The 17,804-nt window shown below is 50.4% G+C and overlaps 1 protein-coding gene across 3 annotated transcripts in view; it reads left to right on the top strand.

Annotated features, from left to right (window-relative positions):
- The window catches only part of npl (N-acetylneuraminate pyruvate lyase (dihydrodipicolinate synthase)), a 130,982-nt gene that overhangs the window by 99,310 nt on the left and 13,868 nt on the right, over window positions 1-17,804 (top strand). For 2 of the 3 annotated variants that reach the window (XM_072511243.1, XM_072511244.1), the window contains exon 12: window positions 6,760-12,655. The exons of the other annotated variant lie outside the window; for it this stretch is intronic. In XM_072511243.1, the coding sequence (XP_072367344.1) occupies window positions 6,760-6,905 (146 nt within the window). In that variant the 3' untranslated portion in view covers window positions 6,906-12,655. Of the gene's footprint in view, window positions 1-6,759; window positions 12,656-17,804 lie in introns of those variants that run through there. 3 annotated transcript variants of the gene reach the window in all.

The raw sequence follows: 17,804 nt of genomic DNA, 5'->3' as shown, positions 1-17,804 counted from the left end.
TCAGGACGGCCACGACTGAACCTATGGAGGACCAGAAATTGCAAGTTCTCCACTCAAGGGTGAGCCCAGAGATCTACAGCCTCATCGAGGATGCGGACGATTTCGAGGCCGCAATGACCCTGCTGAACGGACACTATATTCACCCCGTAAACCAGGTCTACGCCCGACATCTCGCGACGAGGCGACAAATCCCCGGGGAATCGCTGGAGGAGCTCTACCGTGCTCTCCTGGTGTTAGGGAGGAACTGTGACTGCCCGCAAGTTGCAGCCAGCGACCACACAGAACTTTTGATCCGGGATGCTTTTGTTGCAGGTATGCTGTCCTCCCAAATCCACCAGCGATTGCTGGAGAAAGAGACACTAGGCCTCAAGGAGGTACGGGCCCTTGCTAGCTCCCTGGATGTGGCCTCCCGAAACACCCGCGCTTACGTCCCTGACCGCGTGGCAGCCCTTTGGGCAGCGTGGAACCCCCTCGCGGCCGACTCCGATGCATCCCCATCCCCCCACAAGCTTGTGCTGCGAGACTGCCCGGCAACCCCGGGGGGCCCCGCTGCTATTTCTGCGGGCAAGCCAAGCACCCCCGGCAGCGCTGCCCGGCTGGCTCATGCATCTGCAAAGGGTGCGGCAAAAAACGCCATTTTGTGGCAGTATGCCAGGCCCGGGAGGTCGCCGCGGTCTCCGGGGGCGAACCGGGACACAACCATAACTCTCTACACGAGTCACGTGCGGCCAGCGGGCGCCACCATGTTCCTTCTCCAGGGCCATGTGCGGCCTCCAGGCGCCGCCATCTTGTTCCCCGGGGACCACGTGCGACGGATGGGTGCCGCCTTCTTGTACACCTCCAGCCATGTGCGACCAGTGGGCGCTGCCATCTTGGCTGGACTCTCAGGACCCCGACTCGGGTGACCAAATACCGCCCGAGGAAAACATCCAAATTCTGCCATGACTTGCCTCGGTGACCCTGGACCAGTCTCGGCCCCGAACACTCTCGACTGCGACGACGACCATGCTCATCAATGGGCATATAACATCCTGCCTGATCGACTCCGGGAGCAGAGAGCTTCATACACCCCAATACGGTAAGGCGCTGTTCTCTTCCCATCCACCCAGTCAACCAAAAAATGTCCCTGGCCTCCGGGTCTCACTCGGTAGAGATCAAAGGGTTCTGCATAGCGAACCTCACGGTCCAGGGAAGGGAGTTTAAAAATTACCGGCTCTACGTCCTTCCTCACCTCTCCGCTGCCACGCTCCTAGGATTAGACTTCCAATGTAACCTCCAGAGCTTAACTTTTAAATTCAGCGGCCCTATACCCCCCTCACTGTCTGCAGCCTCGCGACCCTCAAAGTTGATCTGCCTTCCCTGTTTGCGAACCTCACCCCGGATTGCAAACCCGTCGCCACCAGGAACAGATGGTACAGTGCCCAGGACCGGACCTTCATTAGATCGGAAGTCCAGCGGTTACTGAAGGAAGGTATTATTGAGGCTAGCAACAGTCCCTGGAGAGCTCAAGTAGTGGTTGTAAAGACCGGGGAGAAGCATAGGATGGTTATCGATTATAGTCAGACCATCAACAGGTATACGCAGCTCGATGCGTACCCTCTCCCCCGCATATCTGATCTGGTCAATCAGATTGCACAATACAAGATCTTTTCCACGGTGGATCTAAGATCCGCCTACCACGAGCTCACCATCCGCCCTAGCGACCGCAAATACACTGCATTCGAAGCAGATGGGCGGCTCTACCACTTCCTAAGGGTTCCCTTCGGTGTCACAAATGGAGTCTCGGTCTTCCAACGGGAGATGGACCGAATGGTTGACCGGTACTGTTTGTGGGCCACGTTTCCGTACCTCGATAACGTTACCATTTGCAGCCACGACCAGCAGGACCACGGCACCAACCTCCGAAAATTCCTCCTTACCGCAAAAATCTTTAATCTAATATATAACAAGGACAAATGCGTGTTCAGCACCGACCGTCCTGCCATCCTCGGCTACGTAGTGCATGATGAAGTTATAGACCCAGATCCCGAAAGCATGCGCCCCCTCATGGAATCCCCCTCGCCCACTGCACCAAGGCCCTGAAACGCTGCCTGGGATTTTTTTCGTATTATGCCCAGTGGGTCCCGAACGATGCGGACAAGGCCCGCCCACTAATTCAATCCACAGTTTTTCCCCTGTCGGCAGAGGCTCGCCAGGCCTTCAGCCGCATCAAAGCAGACATTGCAAAGGCCACGATGCACGCCATCGACAAGTCCCTCCCCTTCCAGGTCGAGAGCGACGTGTCTAACGTAGTTCTGGCAGCCACCCTCAACTAAGCGGGCAGACCCGTGGCCTTCTTCTCACACACCCTCCATGCTTCAGAAATCCGCTATTCCTCAGTTGAAAAGGAGGTCCAGGCCATAGTAGAAGCTGTGTGGCACTGGAGGCATTACCTGGCCGGCAGGAGATTCGCTCTCCTCACTGACCAACGGTCGGTTGCTTTCATGTTCGATAATGCATAGCGGGGCAAGATAAAGAACGATAAGATCTTACGGTGGAGGATCGAGCTCTCCACCGACAACTATGAGATCTTGTATCGTCCTGGGAAGCTAAAAAAGCCTCCTGATGCCCTAACCCGCGGCACATGTGCCAACGCACAAGTGGACCGCCTCCGGGCCCTCCACGATGACCTCTGCCACCCAGGGGTCACTCGATTCTTCCATTTCATTAAGACCCGAAACCTGCCCTACTCCATCGAGGAGGTCAGGACAGTCACCAGGGACTGCCAAATCGGCACCGAGTGCAAGCCGCACTTCTACAGGCCAGAGAAAGCACAGCTGATAAAGGCTTCCCGTCCCTTTGAGCACCTCAGTATGGACTTCAAAGGGCCCCTCCCCTCCACCGACCGCAACACGTACTTCCTGAACGTGATTGACGAGTACTCCCGGTTCCCATTCGCCATCCCCTGCCCCAACATGACTGCAGCCACCGTCATAAAAGCCCTCCACAGGTATCTTCACGCTGTTCGATATCCCCGCATACATACACAGTGAAAGGGGGTCCTCCTTCATGAGCAACGAACTGCGTCAATTCCTGCTCAGCAAGGGCATTGCCTCGAGCAGGACGACCAGTTACAACATCCGGGGAAATGGGCAGGTGGAGAGGGAGAACGGAACGGTCTGGAAGACCGTCCTACTGGCCCTACGGTCCCGGAATCTCCCAGTCTCCCGCTGGCAGGAGGTCCTCCCGGATGCTCTCCACTCCATCCGATCACTACTGTGTACCATGACCAATCAAATCCCTCACGAACGTCTCCTTGTCTTCCCTAGGAAGTCCTCCTCCGGGACCTTGCTCCCAACCTGGCTGGCAGCTCCTGGACCCACCCTGCTCCGCAAACATGTGCGAGCGCACAAGTCGGACCCATTGGTCGAGAGGGTCCACCTCTTGCACACTAACCTTCAATACGCCTACGTGGCGTACCCCGACGGCCGACAGAATACGGTCTCCCCACGGGACCTGGCGCCCGCTGGATCCCCACCCACACCTCCACTACCGACCCCATTCTCCCTCCCACCGGTGCACCCCACAGCCGCCCCCTTTCCAGGTGGATCGGTCCTTCCACTGGTCCTTCCACTGGTCCCATAAAGCTGCTTAAGAAGCCGAAGCCATGCTCCCGGAGCCACGGATGCCCGAGCCGCCGCCTGCATCACTGCTGAAGCTATGACGATCGCAGAGAACGACCAGGGCCCCCGATCGACTAAGTGCTTCACTCTGACTGTAAATAATTACTGTAAATAGTTGCAACATGTAACAAGGAAAAACACTGTGCTAATGTATACCGGGTACCACCATAACCTACACCTCTACCACTGTATAACACGAGACCACCACCCCCGACGAACTCCTTTTTTAAACAGGGGGTGAATGTGGTAGTAGGGGTATTACTGTACCCTGAATAGTGCTGTAAGACCATTGATGTGGGAGGTACCTGAGACTGCTATTTTCATTGGTGAAGCCTGCCTGCTGGTTCCGCCCAGTAAGGTGGAGTATAAGAGCCTGTGTCTCCCCAGCAGCCGCATTCTGTACCTGCGCTGCTGGGGGAAACATCTAGTGCAATAGAGCCTTTAATTGCCTCCAATCTCATCTCAGGAGTTATTGATCGAGCATCAAATACATTTCCCCCCAATCCCATGCGCTTTAATTTTGCACAATAATCTCTTATGCGGGACTTTGTCAAACGCCTTCTGAAAGTCCAAATATACCACATCGACTGGCTCCCCCTTGTCGAGTGTACTGGTTACCTCTTCAAAGAATTCCAACAGATCTGTCAAGCATGATTTTCCCTTCATAAAGCCATGCTGACTCTGACTGATCCTGTCACTGCTTTCTAAATGTTCCGCTATAACGTCCTTGACAATGGATTCATGCATTTGTCCCACTACCGATGTTAGGCTTACTGGTCTATAATTCCTTGCTTTCTCTCTACCTCCCTTTTTGAATATCGGAGTGACGTGAGCTACCCTCCAATCTGCAGGTACAGTTCCAGAGTGTATAGAATCCCGGAAGATGACCACCAATGCATCCACTATTTTCAGAGCCACCTTCTTAAGCACTCTGGGATGCAGATTCTCAGGCCCTGGGGATTTATCCGCATTCAATCTCATCAGTTTTCCCAGCAACATTTCTCTACTAATGTTGATCTCCCTCAGTTCTTCCCTCTCACTAAACCTTTCATTCTTCAACATTTCTGGGATCTGATTTGTGTCCTCATTTGTGAATACAGAACCAAAGTATGTATTCAATTGCTCAGCCATTTCTTTGCCCCTTATTATGCATTCCCTTGTTTCTGTTTGTAGGAGGCCTACATTTTTCTTTACTCATCTCTTTCTCTTCACATGTCTGTAGAAATTCTGAGTGTTAGGAAGTGAGCTCCAGGTTTCTGACCCAAATGGTGGAGGAACATATTGTTCCAAGTCAGGATGGTGTGTGGCTTGGAGGGAAACTTGCAGGTGCTATTCCCTGCCTCTGCCTCTGCTACCCTTGTCCTTCCGGATGGTAGGTGTCGCAGGTTTGGAAGGTGAGTAAAAAGTGGCCGATGGAATGGGGGGGTGGGGGGCGGGGGGGGCGGGGGGAGTAAGTAAAAAGTGGCCGATGAAATTCAGTGTCAGTATGTATGAAGTGATGCATTTTTACTGGAAAAAGAAACAGAAGTTATTAGTTTTATAAATGGAAGTAGGCATAGTGCTGTGGAAGAGCGAAGGGGATTTCGGGAGGAAAGGGGATTTAGGGGCTTAGCTTCACAGGATTTGAAGCAGCACTTTTGGCTGATTAGAATTCTATTTGCTTTGTTTTTGACTTCATGTTTCATCACAAGGTACGGTCTAAACCAAGGAATAATGATAAGGTTATATAGAATGTGAAGACTTCAGTTAGAATTATGTGTACGCTATTGAACTTCAGTATATTGTTGAGGAATTGGAGAAGGTATAAAGAACATTCACTAAAATGCTGCCTTATGTGAAGGAATACAAATATGACGAAAGACTTGGAGAAAGTGGGGTTTTTTTTCATTAGAACATTACAAATTAGATGACAAAAAATTTGAAGCATGGAACTGGATAAAGTGAATAGAGATTGTGTGCAGTAGCTGAGGAGTGCAGAACAAGAGGTCAGAATTTGTATTTTACACACAATCTATGAACATTCAAAACCTGTGAACTCAAATCATTCCTAGTTTCAAGGATCACATAATTTGTTCTTTCTATTCTCCCTAGTTAGGTGTAAATGGAATTTTCTGGAATAGCAGTTTTTATTCTCAATATGCTGTGCACTATTTTGAGAGACTGATTACATCTTGAGTAGATAAGATGTGATGAAGATGTTAAAAAATGTTGAGTTAAATTTCTAGGAATGCTAAAAGAATCTTTTAGGGACAACCGATTTTAAGTTTTATGAATTGAATTTCAGTATTTGAGTCAACTTTTCTTGTTGGAAATTTTTGTGATTTTAATTTTCAGGCTTGAGGTGTGTTGCATTATAGGGTCTTGGCCAATAGAGGTCTGTAGAAAAGCTATGTAGTTACATTGTATTGAAGTGTGTTTTCCTGTGATAACTGGGTACTCCTAATTGGTCTATGTGTACTGTTAACATAAAAATATTATGACTTGCTAAAATTTCTATCTCAGCAGCACTTTAAAAAAAAAAGTCAGAGTACCCAATTCATTTTTTCCAATTAAGGGGCAATTTAGCATGGCCAATCCACCTACCCTGCACATCTTTGTGTTGTGGGGGCGAAACCCACGCAAACAAGGGGAGAATGTGCAAACTCCACATGGACGGCGCCGTGAAACAGCAGTGCTAACCACTGTGCCCGAGAAGCACTTTTTCAAATCTTGATTTATGATATAAATAGAAAATGATGGAATAACTCAACATAGCTGTAAGAATCTGGAAGAGAAAAGTGTGTTAGCATTCCATGGATGACCCTTCAACCAAACTGCTGAGGAAATTCTATCTGATGTATAAATCATTTTCCCCTATTCCATTTTGGAACTAAACTGAACTGCACATTTATTTGACTCTTTATCCCTTTATTTACAATGGATTGTTTAGTGATTCGGCTGTCGTAACCTGGACCTTACAGTTGGTAACATGGATCAGACATTCTGTTATGTAATTATGTCACAAAATTCTATGAAAACATATCCAACAAGTTTGAGTCAAAGAGGTTGTAAAATAATTATTGTATTCAATGCTTATGTTTGGTCATTCTTTCCACAGGTTTTGGAGTGGCTGAAAACAAGGTTACAATGATACTTGTGTCAGGAATTCCACTTGGACCCCCTCGTCTGCCATTATTAGAATGCAGTGAAGAGAAGCGAGCAAAAATATTGGCCAAACTGAAAATCCTGGGAATATTGACATGAGCACTCCAGTAATAATGGATGAAATTTAGGCTTTGGATATTAATGTTAGGGTGTATTATTATCATTCAGTCTGTCTTCCTTGATATTGTCAGTTGGATACACAATAGAGCAAGGAAGACTCTCAGAATTGTTACAACATGGAAGGAGGCCATTCAGCCTGTCGTGTGCACTACACCTAGTACCATTCCCCTGCTTTCTCCCTATAATTCTGTACATTTAGCCTTTTCAGTTAATAATGCAATTTTTGAATGCCTTGATTCAACCTGCCTCCACCTAACTCTCAAGCAGCGCATTCCAAATCTTAACCACTCGCTGTATGAAAACAATTTTCTCATGTCTCCATTGCTTCTTTTGCCAATTGCCTTAAATCTGTGCCCTTACATTCTTGATCCTTCCACCAGTTGTAACAGTTTTCCCCTATCTACTTTGTCTGGACCTCCTCCTAATCTCTCAAAATGTTGTATACACAATCAAACCTTCTCTTGACCATCTCTTTTCCAAGGAAGACTGTCCCAACTTTACCAATATATATGTAACTGAAATTCCTTATCCTTGGTACCATTCTTGTGAACCTTTCCTGTGCTCCCTATTGCCTTCATATCCTTCCTAAAGCATGGCACTTTGAAATGGACACAATAGTACAATTGAGTTTCAAACAGGATTATCATAACCTTCTTGATCTTGTACTTTATGATTCTATTAATGAAGCCTAGGATATCATCTGCTTCATTGACCATGCTCGCAACCTGTCCAGCAACCTTCAGTAACTTCTGCGGACAGATACCCAGGACCCTCTGCACCTGTACCTCATTTCAAATTGTACCCTTCTATTTTATCTCTGTGTTCCGCCCATCAAAATGAAGTACTTCACATTTCTCTATATTGAATTTCATCTGCATCTTGTTTGCCCCTATGTACATTTGAAGTTCTAAACTATCATGCTCGCAGTTCACCATGCTTCCAAGTTTTGTCTCACCCAAATTGTGTCCTAAACACCAATGCTTTTCAAACTTTTTATCCCAGGATCCACTTTTACCAGCTGGCCGACCTTTGTGACCCACGCCAGCCGACCTTTGCAACCCACCATTTTCGCTTACTTTTAATGCGACAGGTGAGCCTGCTTGGTCCTCACGATCTCAAGAGCTTTACCATGCAATGTTGCATTTCTGCTAAGGACTTCAGCTGATGATTTAAGTTCTCGCTGCATCCTTTGATGTTTGACCTCGTACTTGCCATGCTTAGATGCCTTTGAGTTTTGATGGTTTTAAACTTTAATTTGCCAGTCCTTCCCTCCATATAACACATAGATTTTGCATCTCATTTGCATTGGCACAATTAATAAGGCCATACCTGAAGAAATCATCTTTGTACTGCTTTGTTACCGATTTCAGCTTCTTAATGGATTGTTCACCAGAGACCCTGGAGCTCACAACAGCACTGCTTTGTCCTGTCGTAGACCCTCCTGCACAGCTCACACCAGCACTGCTTTGCCTTGCCATGGACTCTCCTGTGCTGCTCTCTCCAGTAGATTTAGTTGTGAGATCCTGGCCTGTTTGTGTCTCTGGCCCTCTCTTCCTTATTACAAAACAATCCATTTTCAATTCTTCACAGTCCAGTTGTCTTGTTTGCTGGCAGCTATAACATGGGCGGGAATCTCTCCTCCGTGATTGTATGCCCAAAGCACGGATATGCATGTGCCAGGCATGTGACCTGCTCTCTGCCGCCATTTCTGGCAGGAAGACTCCATCGTTTTTAAAAGGAAACTTGGTCCTGCGACAGCGCGCTGACGTCAGAAGGAGGTGGCACTGGCACAGCACGCTGACGTCGGGCAGAGCTGATGGGGCATGCAAGCGCGGGACGGCGGCATTCTTGAAAGCTGCTGACGGCCGTTGGGTGTTTCTCCCGTAATCAAGAATGCCTCGACTGATCGCTCCACAACCCTCCTGACAGTCATTCGTGGGTGGCAACCCTGTCTTTGGAAAACCTTGCTGTACACCAAGGTCGAGGCCATCTATACATCAGGAAAAGCAAGAATACGAACACTGGCCTGTCGGGAACGACACTACAAACCTTCCTCCCGTCTAAAAAACATCCATTGACCACTATTCTGTGGCGAAATTCTCCGGTATCGGCGCGATGTCCGCCGACCGGCGCCCAAAACGGCGCAAATCAGTCGGGCATCGCGCCGCCCCAAAGGTGCGGAATCCTCGCCCGCCCGCGCCGCCTTGTCCCGCCGGTAAGGTAGGTGGTTTAATCTACGCCGGCGGGACAGGCATTCTAGCAGCGGGACTTCAGCCCATCCGGGCCGGAGAATCGTGGGGAGGGATGGGGCGGGGGGGACGCCGGCGGCGCGATTCCCGCCCCCGCCGAATATCCGGTGCCGGAGAATTCGGCAACCGGCGGGGACGGGATTCACGCCAGCCCCCGGCGATTCTCCGACCCGGCGGGGGGTCAGAGAATCACGCCCCTGTTTCCTACCACTCAGCCTATTCTGTATCCATGTGATTTACCCTGAGTAAACCCAGGCTGGCTTTCCTTAATTAACCCACATTTGCTCAAGTGATTATGAATTTTTGTCCTGAATTATTATTTCTAGAAGCTTCCCCACCACAGAAGTTAAACTGACTGTCCGTAGTTTCATGGATTATCTTTATGCTCTAGTTCAAAAAAAGGCATAACATGTGCCATTCTCCAATCCCCCAGCACATCCCTGAGTCTAAGGACAACTGGAAAATTATGCCAGTTCCTCTGTATTTTCCATCCTCACTTCACTCAGTATCCTTGGATACACCTCATCAATTTTATCAACTTTAACTACAGACAACCTATCAAATATTTCTTTATCAATTTTAAATCTTTAAACCTTTGGAAGTGCCTGAATTACCTCTTCGTTCACCATGACCAAGGCAGCATCCTCCTCGCTAAAGACAGATGCAAAGTTTTCCTCAACGACTTCCCTATCCTCCCAAATCCCTTTTTTGGTCCCACTCCTCCTTTACCACCCTTTTACTATTTCTATGCATATGGAACACTTTAGGATTCTCAATTATGTCAGCTGCCAATCTCTTTTCATACTTTCTTAGCTTCTCTTATTTGCTTTTTCACTTCCCCTCTGAACCTTCTATATTCAGTCTGATTCTCAGTTGTATTATCCACCCGACACCTGCTTTAAACACACGTCATCCTCATCTTAACCTCTATCTCTTTTATCAGCCAGCTGGATTTGTTTGCCCTACCATTTCCATTTGTGGGAATATACCTTGGCTGAACCTGAACAACTTCAAAAGCAGGCCATTGTTCAGTTACAGTCAACCTTGAATTCCAATTGATTTGCCTAGATCCATTCTTTGCACATTTGTTTTCCCCCTGTTAATTACTCTGGGTTCTTTGTCTTTTTCCATAGCCAACCTAAAGTTTATGATACGTGATCAATGTCTCTTAAATGTTCTCATTCTGACACTTGAAACACCTCATTCCCAAGAACCAGGTCTGGCAGTGCCTCCTTTCTTATCGAACTGGACACATACTGCTTTTGAAAATTTTACTGAACACACTCCATGAGGTCTTGCCCCTCTGCCCTTTACACAGCTGCTATCCTAGTCTATCTTCAGATAAATAAAGTACCCCATTATAACTACTATAATTCATGCAACTCTGTGTAATTTCCTTGCATATTTGTCCCTTTACATCATTTTTCAATATTTGCTGGCCTGTAGACTATGCCGAGTAATACAATTGCACCTTTCATATTCCTTAGCTCTAGCCAAATAGATTCTGTCCTCTACTCCTCTGGAACACCCTCACTCTCCAGTACTGCAATGTTCTCAGCCAATACCCACCACGTGTTCCCCCTGTTCTTTCATTATTCTTTTCCTGAACATCTTGTATCCAAGAATACACAGTTGTTAACACTGCTGCCTCACAGCGCCAGGAACCTGGATTCAAAACCAGCCTTGATCCACTGTCTGTACGTTCTCCCTGTGTCTATGTGGGTTTCTTCCTGGTGCTCCGGTTTCCTCCTACAGTCCAAAGATGTGCAGGTTAGGTGGCCACGCTAAATTGCCCCTTAGTGTCCAAATGGTTAGGTGGGATTACTGGGTTATGGGGATCGGGTGGAGGCGTGGGTCTAGGTAGGGTGCTCTTTCAGAGGCTCAGTGCAGACTTGATTTTATGATTAGAATATTTAATTAATTCCCAGACCTGCTCTTCTTGGGGACACGTTTCTATTATCGCCACATTGTCGTATTTCCACATGGCAATCTGCACTTGTAACTTGTAAGATGAGTATGAGATCAGATGTAATGCCTGGATCTGGTATGTCTCTCTTGTGGGGACCATGAATTGGATTCAATTTGAATTGGTTTTTGGAGCAGGCAAGGAGCTGGATTAGGGGTTTGCCCTTATCCACACTCTGAGCTCTGGCTTTGTAACTCTGGTAAAGTAATTTTTAAAAAGGCTGTCATGTGCTGTTACAACCAATGTTGCCTTTATAATATAATAATCTTTATTGTCACAAGTAGGCTTACATTAACACTGCAATGAAGTTACTGTGAAAAGCCCCTAGTCGCCACATTCGGGCGCTTGTTCGGGTACACAGAGGGAGAATTCAGAATGTCCAAATTACCAAACAGCACGTCTTTCGGGACTTGTGGGAGGAAACCGGAGCACCTGGAGGAAACCCACGCAGACACGGGGAGAATGTGCAGAGTCTGCAGACTGTGACCCAAGCCAGGAATCTGGCCCATTTAAGATAGAGATGGCACGGTGGCGCAGTGTTTATCCCTGCTGCCTCGCAGCATTGAGGACCTGGGTTCGATCCCAGTCCCGGGTCACTGTCCGTGTGGAGTTTGCGCATTCTCCATGTGTTTGAATGGATCTAACCCCCATAACCGAAAGATGTGCAGGCCAGGTGGATTGGCCACACTAAATTGCCCCTTAATTGGAATAAAAATGAATTGGGCAATCAGTGTTACCTTTAGGTTGTGCAGGTGGGGTGCCAAGCAGCAATATGAATGTGTTGCACAAGGAACAAACTGTTTCCTTATGATATGCACATGCACAGTCACTCACTTAGAGATCACACAGTGCAATAAATAGGCCTTGCGCAACAAATAAAAAATAGAGGGAACATTGGTTGTGCATCTCATTGTGCAAGCGTGATGGCTGAAGAATTATTCCAGCTTTATAATCTTGTAACCTTAGAAGCCACAGTTTAACTGAGGACATCGTCTTTCCCATCTTAGCAGATTTAGATAAAGCCCGACCTCAGTTGGGTAATGCACAAACTGTTTACTGAAAAGGACTTGTCATATTCAACTCTAAACATTAACACTGTTTCTCTCTCCACTGATGCACCCAGACCAGCTGAGGTGAGTAAAGGCAGGGGATTAAATTTGGAATCTTCAAACTATAAACTGAATTATTGATTAAATAAACTTAATGAGATATCTTGGGAAACACGAAAATTCCTTTGGGTGTCAATTTTCTACAACTAAGTGCATTGTGCATGTAAAATTTGGTTCTTTTTATTGATGGAACTGTGAACTGAAAGAATTAAAATTTTGACTTCCAATTTCCTACCCTCCTGATTAACTCTCATGCATTTATTTTTATTGCATTTTTGGATTATTTGACAATATTTCACAATCTTGTACATTTTTTCCATGTTTTTCCCCAGCTATTGGATAAGTTGAAATTCCAACTCTCCAGTTTTCTACTAACTGATGAATAATAAAGCTATTGGAAATATTTATCTTTGTCTGTTGTAAGCGAGTGACCTGTAATCCCAGGATGACACTGAGCTGCTTGCTTTTTTGAGACTGATTTACTATTAATACTTATCATTCAGACAGTGTCAAATCAAATTTTAATTTACCAGCAATTTATTTCAAGACAATATAAATGAGCATCAACACTTTTGGCAGCAAATTTCTTTTCTCCTGAAGCAATACAATTCAATTCATCTTCCCAACCACCAATGCAATATTTAGTGAAAAATCACCATTTACTTCAAGGTATACATAATAGCTAAAAAAAGAATCTCCAAATAGGTTTGATTTAAATTTCAGTTTAAGGCCAAGACAATTGGGGTTTTGTTTTGTCATGAGAACACCACTTGGAGGGAAGCACTGAGGGAGGCAAGGGTGCAGAATATGCTCTGGCTGGGGGACTTCAATGTCCATCACTAAAAGTGGCTTGGTGGTAACACCACCGACCGAGCTGTCCGGGTCCTAAAGGACATAACTGCTAGGCTGGGACTGCAGCAGGTGGTGAGGAACCAATAAAAGGGAAAAACATACTTGATTTCGTTCTTGCCACTCTGCCTGCTGCAGATGCATCTGTCAATGACAGTTTTGGTGGATAGAAGTAACCACCGCACAGTCCTTGTGGAGACACAGTCATGTCTTCACATTGAGGATACCCTCCATCGTGTTGTGTGGCATTACTGTGGTAGTATGTATTGGGGGTCATGTGGGACTGGAAGCCCTAATGTCATTGGCTGACAGATCCCGGGTCCTGGTTGGCCGTTGACCTCATACTCCGCCCTGAAGGCGAAGTATAAGAAGCCGGTGCCTTCCCCCGCAGGCCAGTTTACTATCGGGCTGCTGGGGAACAGACACGCTTAATAAAGCCTCATCGACTTCACTCTTTTCGTCTCATGGAGTCTTTGTGCGCTACAATTTATTAAGCGTGCCTAAAAAGGACTATGGAGCTCAGGATCATTCCAGAATGCCTGAGGATCAGCCCCCACGCAGCGAATGCGGCAGCAGCCTTCAAACACTGGCAGACTTGCTTCGAGGCCTACCTCAGACCGACCACTGGCCGGGTCTCAGACGAACAAAAACTGCAGGTCCTGCACTCGAGGGTGAGCACGGAGATTTTCACCCTCATTGAAGACACTGACGATTTCCAGACGGCGTTCGCAGCACTGAAAAGTCTCTATGTCCGCCCAGTTAACCAAATCTACGCTCGCTACCAGCTCGCGACGAGACGGCAAGCTCCCGAAGAATCGATGGACGAGTTCTACGCCGCGCTACCCGCGCCTACGGCCCCGACCGCGCGGCAGGCCATTGGGCCCCGTACGTACCCGTCGCGGCAAACCCCCCCCCCCCCCCCCCCCGGACACCCCACAGGCTTGCGCGGCCCAAACGCCGAGTCGCACCGGGGGCGCCCGCTGTTATTTCTGCGGCCAGGCGAACCACCCCCGACAACGCTGTCCGGCCCGCGCAGACATCTGCAAAAGCTGCGGGAAAAAGGGCCACTATGCGGTGGTGTGCCGATCCCGCGAGGTCACAGGGAGCCCTACAGGCAGTCTATGCCTCCCAACCCCCCCAGCACGCCATGTGCGACCCGCAGACGCCGCCATTTTGGGTCCCGACCACCGCGGTCCCGGGAGAACTGGGAGCCCTGCACGCCGCCTACGTTCCCCAACCCCCCTCCCCGCAGTCCATGTACGACCCGCCGCCGGCGCTCCCGATTTGGGTGCCGGCCAACACTCTCCACGGAGAGGAATGGGTCTTTCGCGTCCCGAACGCCACCCTCACCCCCGTCCCGCGCCCCACGCCTGACCCGCCGGCTCCGCCGACTTGGGCCCCGACCACCGCTGTCCCCGCTGAGGGAGCTCCGCGCGGTCCTAGCGCTCGCCGCCCCACGCCTGTCCTGCCGGCGCCGCCGACCTGGGCCCTCACCCCCGTCCCGCGCCCCACGCCTGACCCGCCGACCTGGGCCCTCACCCCCGTCCCGCGCCCCACGCCTGTCCCGCCGGCGCCGCCGACCTGGGCCCTCACCCCGCGCCCCACGCCTGTCCCGCCGGCGCCGCCGACCTGGGCCCTCACCCCCGTCCCACGCCTGACCCGCCGGCGCAACTTACCTGGGCTCGACCGCCGCTGTCCCCGGTGAGGGAGCTCCTCGCGCTCCTTGCGCTCGCGGCCCCACGACTGACCCGCCGGCGCAACTTACCTGGGCCCCGACCACCGCTGTCCCCGGCGAGGGAGCTCCGCGCGGTCCTAGCGCCCGCGGCCCTGGCGCTCGCAGAGAGGGAGCTCCGCGCGGTCCTAGCGCCCGCGGCCCTGGCGCTCGCAGTGAAGTAACTCCGCGCAGTCCTAGCGCTCCCCAGACCCCCCAGCACACCATGTGCGACCCGCAGATGCCGCCATTTTGGGTCCCGACCACCACGAGGGGAGGAGGGGCGCCGCCATCTTGGACCGCCCCCGACCTGTACGACGCATGGGGGCGGCCATTTTGTCCACCCCCGACGCCATCTTGTGACCCCTCAGCCACGTACGATGTATGGGGGCAGCCATTTTGTCCATCCCCGACGCCATCTTGGACGGCAACAACGGACCACACCCCACTACTACAACCACGGCTCGCTTCGGTTACGCTCGATCAGGCTCGGCCCCGGACTCTCCAGACGACGACGACAACGGTCCTAATTAACGGCCACGAGACGCCATGCCTAGTCGACTCCGGGAGCACGGAAAGTTTTATACACCCCGACACGGTAAGACACTGTTCCTTAACTACCTACCCCAGCGCACAAAAGATTTGCCTAGCTGCAGGATCTCACTCCGTACAGATCCAGGGATTCTGCATAGTCACCCTAACGGTACAGGGGAGGGAATTCAAAAACTACAAACTTAACGTCCTTCCCCAACTCTGTGCCCCCACCTTGCTGGGCTTAGACTTCCAATGTAACCTACAGAGCCTTATGTTTAAATTCGGCGGCCCCATACCCCCACTCACTATCTGCGACCTCGCTACCCTCAAGGTGCAACCCCCGTCCTTGTTTGCGAACCTCACCCCGGATTGCAAACCCGTCGCCACTAGGAGCAGACGGTACAGCGTCCAGGACCGGACCTTCATTCGGTCCGAAGTCCAGCGGCTACTAAAGGAGGGCATAATCCAGGCCAGCAATAGTCCCTGGAGAGCGCAGGTGGTAGTAGTGAAGACAGGGGAGAAACAAAGGATGGTCATTGACTATAGCCAGACCATCAACAGGTACACACAACTAGACGCGTACCCTCTCCCCCGCATATCCGACATGGTCAATCGGATTGCCCAGTATAAAGTCTTCTCCACCGTGGACCTCAAGTCTGCCTACCATCAGCTCCCCATCCGCCCAAGTGACCGCAAGTACACAGCCTTCGAGGCAGACGGGCGATTATACCATTTCCTACGGGTTCCTTTTGGCGTCACAAACGGGGTCTCAGTCTTCCAACGGGAGATGGACCGAATGGTTGATCAACATGGGTTACGGGCCACGTTCCCGTACCTCGACAATGTAACCATCTGCGGCCACGATCAGCAGGACCACGACGCCAACCTCCAAAAATTCCTCCAGACCGCCAAAGCCTTGAACCTCACGTACAACGAGGACAAGTGCGTTTTTAGCACCAATCGGCTAGCCATTCTGGGCTACATAGTGCGCAATGGGATAATAGGCCCCGACCCCGAACGTATGCGCGCACTCATGGAATTTCCCCTCCCGCACTGCCCAAAAGCCCTGAAACGCTGCCTGGGGTTCTTTTCGTACTACGCCCAGTGGGTCCCCCAGTACGCAGACAAGGCCCGCCCCCTAATACAGACCACGACCTTCCCTCTGTCGACAGAGGCTTGCCAGGCCTTCAGCCGCATCAAAGCGGACATCGCAAAGGCCACGATGCGCGCCATCGACGAGTCCCTCCCCTTCCAGGTCGAGAGCGACGCCTCCGACGTAGCTCTAGCGGCTACCCTTAACCAAGCGGGCAGACCCGTGGCCTTTTTCTCCCGAACCCTCCACGCCTCAGAAATCCGCCACTCCTCAGTGGAAAAGGAAGCCCAAGCCATAGTGGAAGCTGTGCGACATTGGAGGCATTACCTGGCCGGCAGGAGATTCACTCTCCTCACTGACCAACGGTCGGTAGCCTTCATGTTCGATAATGCACAGCGGGGCAAGATTAAAAATGACAAGATCTTAAGGTGGAGGATCGAGCTCTCCACCTTTAACTATGAGATCTTGTACCGGCCCGGAGAGCTGAACGAGCTGTCCGATGCCCTATCCCGCGGCACATGTGCCAACGCACAGATTAACCGCCTCCAAACCCTCCACGAGGACCTCTGCCACCCGGGGGTCACTCGGTTTTATCACTTCATCAAGTCCCGCAATCTCCCATACTCTTTAGAAGAGGTCCGTACAGTCACAAGGGACTGCCACATCTGCGCGGAATGCAAGCCGCATTTTTTCAGGCCAGATGGAGCGCACTTGATTAAGGCTTCCCGCCCCTTTGAACGCCTCAGTCTCGATTTCAAAGGGCCCCTCCCCTCCACCGACCGCAACGCATATTTCCTTAATGTAGTGGACGAATACTCCCGCTTCCCTTTTGCCATTCCCTGCTCCGACATGACCGCGGCCACAGTCATTAAAGCCCTGAACAGCATCTTCACGCTGTTCGGTTACCCCACATACGTCCACAGCGACAGGGGGTCCTCTTTCATGAGTGACGAGCTGCGCCAGTTCCTGCTCAGCAAGGGCATAGCCTCAAGCAGGACGACCAGCTACAACCCCCGGGGGAACGGGCAAGTAGAAAGGGAGAACGGCACGGTCTGGAAGGCCGTCCTACTGGCCCTACGGTCCAGGGATCTCCCAGTTTCACGGTGGCAGGAGGTCCTCCCGGACGCTCTCCATTCCATCCGGTCGTTATTATGTACAAGCACTAATCAAACGCCGCACGAGCGTCTCCTTGTCTTCCCTAGGAGGTCCTCCTCTGGAACGTCGCTGCCAACCTGTCTGGCAGCCCCAGGACCCATCCTGCTCCGAAAGCATGTGCGGACACATAAGGCGGACCCGTTGGTCGAAAGGGTTCACCTCCTCCACGCAAACCCCCAGTACGCCTACGTGGAGTACCCCGACGGCCGACA

This window comes from Scyliorhinus torazame, chromosome 7, assembly GCF_047496885.1.
Source record: "Scyliorhinus torazame isolate Kashiwa2021f chromosome 7, sScyTor2.1, whole genome shotgun sequence".
Lineage (NCBI taxonomy): Eukaryota > Metazoa > Chordata > Chondrichthyes > Carcharhiniformes > Scyliorhinidae > Scyliorhinus > Scyliorhinus torazame.
This window is presented reverse-complemented; position numbering and strand designations above follow the sequence as displayed.